This window comes from Engystomops pustulosus, chromosome 6, assembly GCF_040894005.1.
Source record: "Engystomops pustulosus chromosome 6, aEngPut4.maternal, whole genome shotgun sequence".
NCBI classification, from domain to species: Eukaryota; Metazoa; Chordata; class Amphibia; order Anura; family Leptodactylidae; genus Engystomops; species Engystomops pustulosus.
The window spans coordinates 50,139,173-50,149,941 of record NC_092416.1 but is presented as its reverse complement, the minus strand read 5'-3'; the positions used below and the strand labels follow the sequence as shown (position 1 = coordinate 50,149,941).

General features: G+C 41.2%; 1 protein-coding gene across 2 annotated transcripts in view; it reads right to left on the bottom strand.

Annotated features, from left to right (window-relative positions):
* Positions 1–410: 410 nt before the first annotated feature.
* The window catches only part of SCNN1D (sodium channel epithelial 1 subunit delta), a 30,131-nt gene continuing 19,772 nt past the window's right edge, over positions 411–10,769 (bottom strand). For both annotated transcript variants that reach the window (XM_072156012.1, XM_072156011.1), the window contains exons 7-12: positions 8,056–8,173; positions 7,637–7,715; positions 6,416–6,473; positions 6,127–6,182; positions 3,573–3,648; positions 411–2,591 (exon numbers count right to left, since the gene is read on the bottom strand). In XM_072156012.1, coding sequence (XP_072012113.1) covers positions 2,307–2,591; positions 3,573–3,648; positions 6,127–6,182; positions 6,416–6,473; positions 7,637–7,715; positions 8,056–8,173 — 672 coding nt within the window. In that variant the 3' untranslated portion in view covers positions 411–2,306. The remainder of the gene's footprint in view (positions 2,592–3,572; positions 3,649–6,126; positions 6,183–6,415; positions 6,474–7,636; positions 7,716–8,055; positions 8,174–10,769) is intronic.

Here is a 10,769-nt window from a genome sequence, read left to right as displayed (position 1 = left end):
CAAATTTCCCATGTCCAAGTCGAAAACTACGTCTCTGCCCATGTCCATTTCCACCAGGATCAATTTTCTAACTCTTTTGGCAATGTTGGTTAATTGCACTCACTCTCCATCAATCCTTAGAAAATACATCTTAGTAGTTTCTCTAAGGTTGTCTGTTACTAGACTTTTGTGGCCCATTATTATATTAGAGACTTGGCCTAGAGTTGATCCTTTAAGGCTCTGTTTTAAAAGTCAAGCCCTGTCTTCTTGCTTTTTCTTAGTTCAGTATCTGGAAAGGTTCCTATCACAGATCACATACACACTGAACGTGCCAAATAAAAACCAAGCGCATAATTTACATATTAATCAGTTTATTAGTACACCATAAGTATGCATTATATCAAAATATCTGTAAATATTACATACAATAGAGGGTAAGAAAAAAAGGAATGGAAAATTAATCTAATACAATCAATATGATTTTATAATAAAAATGTATTTCTCTGTAAAATAATAGCATGGACAATTTACAGGCCTCACATTTAGGTCCCTTGCCCACAAATTATTTCCTTGTACAAATGATGTATTAGTCTATATCGGACAGAACTCAGACTCCCTGATCTAAATCTGTTGTACAATGCACACGTCAGAGTTTTATCACAGTCCATTAATCCAAAAAAACCCAACATGCTCTACTTTTCATGTACATGTTTCGAAGAAGCAGCTCACCTTTGTGGAAATCAGATGTGAAAATCTGACACAACTAGGATGATACTAATCGGATGGTCAGAAAGCACCAGAGAAATTGACCCAAATTGTTCTGTACAATTTGGAGACAACAGGCTTTAGGGTGATGATTTCCCAAGAAAAATTTTCTGTAGGAAATCTGATCCAGAATTCCTTTTGGGTACATGAAGTTTGCATGTCGTGTGCATGTGGCCTTAGTGGTGGAAATTGTACAGATTTTCATCATTACGGATAGTGATTAGTGCATTTACCCTAAATCTAAATAAAATGAGAATAAGAGGTAGATTTGGTAATTTAACAAAAGTACAAAAAAGTACGAGCAAATTTATAGCTATATACATTTTTATAGGTACATTATATCCACACTCTGTATTACGCGTCCCAAATAAAAGTAACATAAATAATATTTAAGGTATCAGTAAAGTCGATAGCATCAGCTGAATGTTATCGGAGATCGTTGAATGGTTTCTCAGTAGTCTATGGTTGGGAACATCATTAATGTCTTGGAAAAACTTAAGATCTAACAAACTGGTTAACGTTTAACACAGTAAGAATACACTTAAAATTGTCGTAGGACTCGAGCAGATTTTTGATGACCAGTCGATTCTGGTTCTTGGCTGAAAGCAGATTGCTGAGGCGTGGTCATAGCTATGATAATTTTATAGGACAGGAACCACGCCAAGGACAAAATGACAAAGAGTACCATCTGGAAGAGATGTTTAGATAGTGTGAAATGTGGAGAAGGTCGAATGTACTGGGCAATTGGGCAGCTAATGTGTTTACATAGTGACACAGCGGAGAAAAAAAATAAGTTCAGGCTCAGGGATACTGAGGTTAAGATCGCCCTGTTATTAGTCGCCCAGATCTTTACCCTACATAGTAAATGAAACACAATGAAATTCATCCCTTTGTAAGCATTTCAAGATGCAGTTTTTGCCACCAATGAGAATAACAGCGGCCCCTTTACTACGGTCCCGGCAGGTGAGATTCTCAGTATCGGAGTTGAGAAGAGATTTGGAAGGTAGTTACACAACTGTTTTAATAATTACGATACTGAGGAAATGTGAAATGTTACATGGAAAATTTTTGTAAAAGTGTGTTGTGCTATAATCACAAAGTTTTACAAGACAATGAGCTGAAATGTGAAAATTAGGGGACAAGTTATTGTTTTTGCAACAAGGTTACTCTTTCAGAAGATTTTTTTGGATGTGGATACATGTCTACATCTCAGTTTGAGAATTCTTCATTGCTCCTACTGGTGCGGACTAATGAAATGTCTAAATATCTCCCCAAAAATGGTTATTCAAAGCTAACAAGGACCTCCCCCTAATAGAACTATTCCTTATAACTCATTTTTCCATCCTTGTCATAATCACCCATCGTCCTGTTCTAAACTTGAAATTTTTGTGTCCCTCAAGGCATTTTGAGACATGGCTATAAACCCTGCTACCTTGTTGGGTCATTGTTTTGAGAGCATGTGAGAACAATTGAAAGTATTTTACCTTCTGTACATACCAGAAAATATTGCATAGCAATGCCCCTGACTCCCTTATTGTCCATCAATGATCTAGTGATTGCAGCTATGCAGGTTGTGAATCATTTTTGTCTTCTGAGCAACTCGGCTTCTCCTGAACTTGTGAGGTGGGCAAAGTTCCTCCATTAGTGCCATTCATCCCATCAGTCTGAATGACATACACATTCACATTTGGATTTTCGTCCTTTTCCCTTCCATACTTCCTGTAGCCAAAGATGATCAACATGGCAGCAACGTCAAACACCAACTCTGCGATCTCTGCCACGGACAGTACTGAGGATCCAAACCAAAAGCTCCATTGGCTTCCCATAGTAGAAAGAAGATTGTGAATCTGTGAAAATAAATGTATATATTGAGTTACTTTTTAAACATTTTTTAAATAGTTTTAATGTATCTATAATAAATATAAAACAACCACCCTGAAAATAGTCATCATAAGCCACAGACCACAAAAAAGTCCAGTGTATCTGATTCACTTGTTGTGCCATTGTTTTTATTAAAGGGGGGCCACTTTACCTCATATTTTTGTAATGTGAGTGTACGGGGACAGGATATGAGGTAATTTAACAATACAAATCTATTAAAACTTGCACTGTAAAGCCTCTTGTCTCAAAGCTCATCAGCCAAACATTCCTGTCCATAAAATGGCTGCAGATGGAGGGTCATGTGATCTCTATCTGGCCATGACCAATTATTGCTCATGGTTGGAGATCACATGACCCTCCATCTGCAGCCATTTTATGGACAGGAATTCTCTGGCTGATGGGGTAAAGACAAAGATCCCTTTGTCTTTCAGCAACATTACAACTGATGTGTTTGTAGCTGCTCTGTTTGTAGCATCATTGGGGATACAGCATATCCCCATTTACTTCTATTGTTTGTGAACTTGCAGGATAATATGGATATCTTTGAATGTGTCATGTCTGTCACAAATATAGCCCTGGCCTAAATGTTCATACAAAAACACTCCCCTGTGTAGAAAATGAGTGCTAATTTCAGTCCTGGATACAAGATCACAGGTTCAATGTTTTCTCTGGCCATTAACAATATACTCCACATTTATGCACAGCCATATTGCTATAGATCTCACCACTCGGTCCGGTGGGCAGAAGGAAAGAGGCCCCTCCACATATCCCCATCACTTATAAATCATGGGGCGGGCCCCAATAAGCCCGCCCAATCCAGCCCCTTTTTGGGCCAATCGCCTTTTAGCCACCTTCTGCACCATCACCGTAAATCACCTACAGTCCCCAGCCCCTTCTCTATGTAATTTGGGGCTAATGACAATATCCAATATTATCTGAATACTTACATCCACTGCAGGAGTTGCATCAAAGGAGCGGAGACTCAGCTCTTGGAAATACACATTAAGCTTTGCAAGATCATTTCTAGAGTTAATGAAAGTAAAAATGTTAATTTGGTTTACAAGAATTGTATGAAAAATATACATTTAAGAGTATTTTATTTTCCTCCCACTGATTCCAAACACAATCCAAAAGGCTTGGCCCGACCGCATATGCGTATTAACAGAAACATATGTAATGGGTATTCATTACTGATCACTTGCATTTCTATTGAATTTGATATGTTTTGAAACCTGTGAGTTCTGGGAGGTGACACAGTTCTGGGAGGTGGCACAGTTCTGGGAGGTGACAGTTCTGGGAGGTGACAGTTCTGGGAGGTGACAGTTCTGGGAGGTGGCACAGTTCTGGGAGGTGACACAGTTCTGGGAGGTGGCACAGTTCTGGGAGGTGACACAGTTCTGGGAGGTGGCACAGTTCTGGGAGGTGACACAGTTCTGGGAGGTGGCACAGTTCTGGGAGGTGACACAGAACAGATACATTTCCACCTCAAGGAGGAAAAAAAATGCAGGGGAGAAAACTTGAGATGTCAACATTTTAAATACGTGAATACGTCGAGTTTTTCAGCACAGTTTTTGTGCTTCTATTATTAGAGTAAATAAAAAAAAATTAGTACTTACCTCCAACGCTCACCCCCTGGCGTTCGGGGCTGCATGGAAACTACATGGAGAAGGGGACTCTGGGGATGAGGATCAGAGGCAAGTAGGTTCTGCTGCTGGACACAAATGGGGGGGCTCTGCTGCTGGACATGAACTGGGGGAAGCTCTTTTGCTGGAAATGAATAAAAGGGCTCGGCTGCTGGATATGAATGGGGGGGGGCTTTACTGCTGGAAAAAAAAAGTGGGGGCTCTGCTCCTGGACATGAACGGGGGAGGCTCTTTTTCTGGACATGAATAAAGGGGCTCTGCTGCTGGACATGAACGGGGGCTCTGCTGCTGGATATGAAGGGGGGGGCTCTGCTGCTGGACATGAAAGGGGGGGCTCTACTGCTGGACATGAAGGGGGGCTCTGCTGCTGGAGACAAAAGGGGGGTTCTGCTGCCTGACATGAAAGGGGGGGGCTCTGCTGCTAGATATTTTATTAAAGAGTAGTGACTGCATTATCCACCCTGGGCATCTACTTGAGTCAGTAAGTTTTCCCAATTTTTTTGTGCCAAAATTAGGTACCTCAGTTTATACTCAAGTATATATGGTATATTACTTAATAAAAGTATAAAGAGACATACACTCACCGGCCACTTTATTAGGTACACCTGTCCAACTGCTCGTTAACACTTAATTTCTAATCAGCCAATCACATGGCAGCAACTCAGTGCATTTAGGCATGTAGACATGGTCAAGACAATCTCCTGCAGTTCAAACCGAGCATCAGTATGGGGAAGAAAGGTGATTTGAGTGCCTTTGAACGTGGCATGGTTGTTGGTGCCAGAAGGGCTTGTCTGAGTATTTCAGAAACTGCTGATCTACTGGGATTTTCACGCACAACCATCTCCAAAAAAGAAAAAACATCCAGTGAGCGGCAGTTCTGTGGGCGGAAATGCCTTGTTGATGCCAGAGGTCAGAGGAGAATGGGCAGACTGGTTTGAGCTGATAGAAAGGCAACAGTGACTCAAATCGCCACCCGTTACAACCAAGGTAGGCAGAAGAGCATCTCTGAACGCACAGTACGTCGAACTTTGAGGCAGATGGGCTACAGCAGCAGAAGACCACACCGGGTGCCACTCCTTTCAGCTAAGAACAGGAAACTGAGGCTACAATTTGCACAAGCTCATCGAAATTGGACAGTAGAAGATTGGAAAAACGTTGCCTGGTCTGATGAGTCTTGATTTCTGCTGCGACATTCGGATGGTAGGGTCAGAATTTGGCGTCAACAACATGAAAGCATGGATCCATCCTGCCTTGTATCAATGGTTCAGGCTGGTGGTGGTGGTGTCATGGTGTGGGGAATATTTTCTTGGCACTCTTTGGGCCCCTTGGTACCAACTGAGCATCGTTGCAACGCCACAGCCTACCTGAGTATTGTTGCTGACCATGTCCATCCCTTTATGACCACAATGTACCCAACATCTGATGGCTACTTTCAGAAGGATAATGCGCCATGTCATAAAGCTGGAATCATCTCAGACTGATTTCTTGAACATGACAATGAGGTCACTGTACTCAAATGGCCTTCACAGTCACCAGATCTCAATCCAATAGAGCATCTTTGGGATGTGGTGGAACGGGAGATTCGCATCATGGATGTGCAGCCGACAAATCTGCGGCAACTGTGTGATGCCATCATGTCAATATGGACCAAAATCTCTGAGGAATGCTTCCAGCACCTTGTTGAATCTATGCCACGAAGAATTGAGGCAGTTCTGAAGGCAAAAGGGTGTCCAACCCATTACTAGCATGGTGTACCTAATAAAGTGGCCGGTGAGTGTATGTCCTAATGATCTGCATTACTAATATTTCCATGAGTGCAATGGTAGCTATGAAATATTGTTGTTAAACAATACATTACCTTTTGCTAGTCCTGTTGTAGCCAGTTTGATTTGCCAACAACTTTGTGATCCATTCCTGCAACAACATACATGTGTTATTAAAGAAAACTCCATTTTCATCAGATCATTGCAGATCTAGATCTTGGAACTCCTGGCAATCCAGGAGAAGATTATCCAAACCTCTCCCTGGCAGTAGACATTAAATGACCGGGCTCTCAGCAGGGAACCCCGTCTTTGATATCCATATGCTATTTAAAGTTGAATACTTTCAAGACTGAGGCAAATAAATAACTATGTAGAAGCACTTACCTCAGACACTGATGTTGGCCATTTAGCAGAACCTGCTGATAGCTGATACATAGTTTCACTGTTAAAGTAACAAAAAATATATATATGTATAAATCTATATTATATTTATATATAAACAATATAAAGAGAATTAGAAGTAGCCCATATCACATTAAAGGGAATCTGCCATTCAAATAGCCTACCTAAAATAAATACTATGATTAAAAAGCATTGCCCTTATGCCTAAATGTTTCCTGAAGTGTTGAAAATCCGTTTGTATACCAAAATATAACTGACCCGAGGTGAGTGGTGAGGTGAGGTGGCTTTGGGAAGAGAAATCAACCTTGCTCCTCACGGCTCACTCATGATTTCTCTTCAACAGGCTAAGCAGTATCAGCGAGGAGGTGCGGTAGCTTGACTGTATACTGCAGCTCCCCACATCCATGACTGGAGCAGAGGACATCAATTAAAGTCTTTTTAGAAGAATGGTGGATCTAATCTCATGGATGGGTATGGAGGCATGTAAAAGATACTGGAGCACAATTACTAAGGACCTTGCGCCAGTTTTCTGTCTGACTTTGCACATTCTTTTATGTGCAAACTGCTTATATATGTATTTAAGTAGTGTACACACCGCATAGGTGTCGCACGTGACTCATTTGTGTCATGGATGCACTATAACCAACGTGACACACCCATGTTAAAAGTGCACCAAAAAAAAGGGGTGCACTCTGCCGGAGTAGTGCAGGGGACGCCAGATTCATGATGAATGTGCATCACAATTCCTGAATCTGGAAGGCAAACTGCACATAGTACAAACTTCACTGTTTTCGATAAATATGCACCACTGTGTGTGGTTTGTATGAGTGGGGGGAGGGGTGCTGGTGACAGGTTCTCTTTAACTAATAAAGTCCACATAACAGAGCCCTTTATTAATGCGGCCCACATTTCACAACCCCTTACTAGTACAGTCCACATCTTAGAAACCCTAACTAATACAGTCCCCATAACAGAACACCTTCAGAACAGAACACCAGAACACCTACAGACCAGACCACTAAATAATACAGTCCCCGAATTCCTTAAAAATGAAACTTTCCTTAAATAAGGATCTCTCCTGTTTCCATACATACTGCAGAGCTGCTCTCTGACCCTCACAAAACTGATTTTATATATTGAAAGTTGGTGGTAAATAAGAAGAGGTTTGAACTAAATTGACATTAATGCCAACAATCTTATTACCTGCATTGCTTCGGGCACATATCAAAACAGGAGTGTCTGTGATCCAGCAGCTTTTCATACAGTTTATAGAAACAGTGTCCTGAAATGAAGCGATTAATAAGAATAAAAGTCTGTTGTGCAATGCTGTCAGCTATTCTACAGTGATGGTTTGTACCACAAAAATATGTCCTATCCACTGGCCAGCCCCAATACTACTGATATTTACTGCTGATTTACAACAAAATTATGAGGCCAATTACCGGCCATATCTGGGGCCTAATAAACCTTTGATACAAAGTATATACAGTATATATATTTTAATAAGGGAAATATTTTAGTAAATAAGGAAATTATTTTAAAGCATCACCCTTCCTATAAACACCCCCATCACAGATACCATCTATATTCCTCTATGGTATAAAGACGTGCAGGTTCCTTACCCCATCCGGGATGCTTGTGGTAGTTACAGTGTTCCATTCCCGGCAGCACCGGATAAAAATAATATCCACATCCACAGGTCTCATTCATCTTGTATTGGAAGCAAGACTGTAGACAAGTCTAAAAGATAGAGGAAAAAATTTATACTGTCTTCATTATAATTTATATTAACTATTGGGAACAACATTGGGCAAGGAGATAGAGGCCAAAGATAACTAGTTGGGCTTAAAATCAATTGAACAAGAAGTAAAAAGTCATTTAACTTAAAAAAAGGTAACTAAACTTTTGACAACATTTTAAGTTGATAATTATAAAAAGATGAACTCTGGTTTGTGGTGATCCTCTGTTACTCCTCCAAATGGAAAATAGATTACAGGCGGTCCCCTACTTAAGAACACTCGACTTACATACGACCCATAGTTACAAACGGACCTCTGGATGTTGGTAATTTACTGTACTTTAGCCCTAGGCTACAATGATCAGCTGAAACAGTTATCAAAGGTGTCTGTAATGAAGCTTTAGTGTTGATATTGATTCTTATGACAACCCAACATTTTTAAAATCCAATTGTCACACAGACCAAAAAATTTTGGCTGGGGTTACAATGATAAAATATACAGTTTCGACTTACATACAAACTTAACTTAAGAACAAACCTACAGTCCCTATCTTGTATGTAACCCGGGGACTGCCTGTACTATTATGGGCATAGGGATAAACCATCAGACGGTGTCGGGACAAACCATTTGTCTCTTGAATAAATAGGTGTAGTCATAAGTAGGCCCTGGTAATTGACCTGTCAGAATGATATGGTATGAAGGTATGGCAGATATCTTATTTTATGTCAAAGAGTATTGGTGTAATTACAATAGGTAATAATTGAACAGAGAGGATTTAGCTAATCCTATTAAGGAAGGAATGGAGAAGGACATGTAGTTATATATAGGACTGCTATAACAGACTGCTTACATTTTAGTTTATTTCCTAATGTGTTTGTGGATGTAAGACCAAAACTGTTATGGTTACAGAATGGTTAAAGGTTCTTCTATCGACCTTTTGATGCTAACGAAAGCTGATTCACTACCCAACATGAAGCAAAAGTAGAAAGGAGAAAAAGTGTGTCAGGGGACGTTCACAGGTAATTTTTTGGAAAGGATTTTGAATCATTTACCACAAGAAACTCTAGCCAGAAGCTTCATTTTGACTTTATTGGAAAATCAGCGTTACATACAAAATGAAAGTCTGAAAAGCTCTCAAAATCCATGAAAAACCATGTGTAAAGTAGTATTTCCATAGTATTTCTCACATCCTCACCAGGTGTTTCTCACAAGCTACTCATATGATTATAAACATAGTTGTTTTACTATTTGGCGCGCGCCTCAGTTCTGTAAAATGTAAAGGCCCAACGCGAGGCTAATTGGCACTGGCCAGCTGCCTGTCCTGATAAATTCCAGCCCCTTCCTATGTCCCCTGCCGGATCTTTGTGCTTCCATGCCTGAGAGAAAGCTGTATTCCAAGCCCTCTGCGATTATCCTGATTTCCCGTTGTGACCTTGATTCCGTTCCTGAATCCGATTCCGTGCTGCCTGTCCCGACCTACCGCTACGTCCCCGTCTCTGTTCCTGTGCTGCCTGTCTCAACCTCCTGCCTGTCCCCGACCACAAGTTTGCCTGACGATTCTGTACTGCGCCATGGCCACCACCGCGGGCAAAGTCGCACCTGTGTAACGACCTGGTGGTACCACGCTGCAACAAGTCCAACCTGCTTTGCAGTGGGCTCTGGTGAAAACCGGGTACCACCTAGACTCCGGTGCCAGGTTCTGGCAGACCCCCCTTTTCTTTTCATTTGTAATGGTTGAATATGAATTGTTACTTATTCAAGTGTTTGGCATAAATTACCGTATTTTTCGGCCTATAAGGCGCACTGGAGTATAAGGCGCACCTCTAATAAATGCCTGCTAAGACATCTAGGTTCATATATAAGGCGCAGGATCAAATGCAGTACCTAAAAATGACCAGCAGGTGGCAGACCTGTGCACAGTACAAGCCAGCTACACTTCCCGGGAAACTTGTCTTCAGCGTGTCAGAGAGCTCCGATCTCAGAGGTATGGGCTGCTGGGGGTTAATGCAGGGTGATGCAGCAGGGGTTAAGCGGTCTCCCTCTACCCCTTCCCTCCTCAGCCAGGGTGTTATTCCTGTGGGGTTTCCTGTGGCTCCTTCTCTTTCCCCTGTGTGCTGTCAGGTATGGGGGATTGTTCACTGATGATGATGATTGCCTCGTGGTCGGCACTATGGCAGCTCCGGTCTCTCCGTGCTAGGGGAGGGCAGGATGGGCACAATGTTAGTTGTGGTGCCAGGGCACTTTAGGAGCCAGGGACCCTGTATACTGTGTGGGAAGGTGCAGGAAATTTCCTGGGATGGAGGTATTAAACACTGGTAAATGTACAGTACATCTTGTCTGTAGTACATTTCTGTATAAGTTCATATATAAGGCACACCGGCCTATAAGGCACACCTTTGATTTCTGAAAAAATTAAAGGATTTTTGGTGCGCCTTATAGGACGAAAAATACGGTACTGTATTTGTAGGTTAAATTCAATTTATTTCCTTAAAGAGCTTACAAATTATTATTGTTTTTTATTATTATTATTACTAAGGTTTTAAGATGATAACAGTAAACTTGGTAATATACTGTTGCTGTAACCTTTTTTTTCCTTT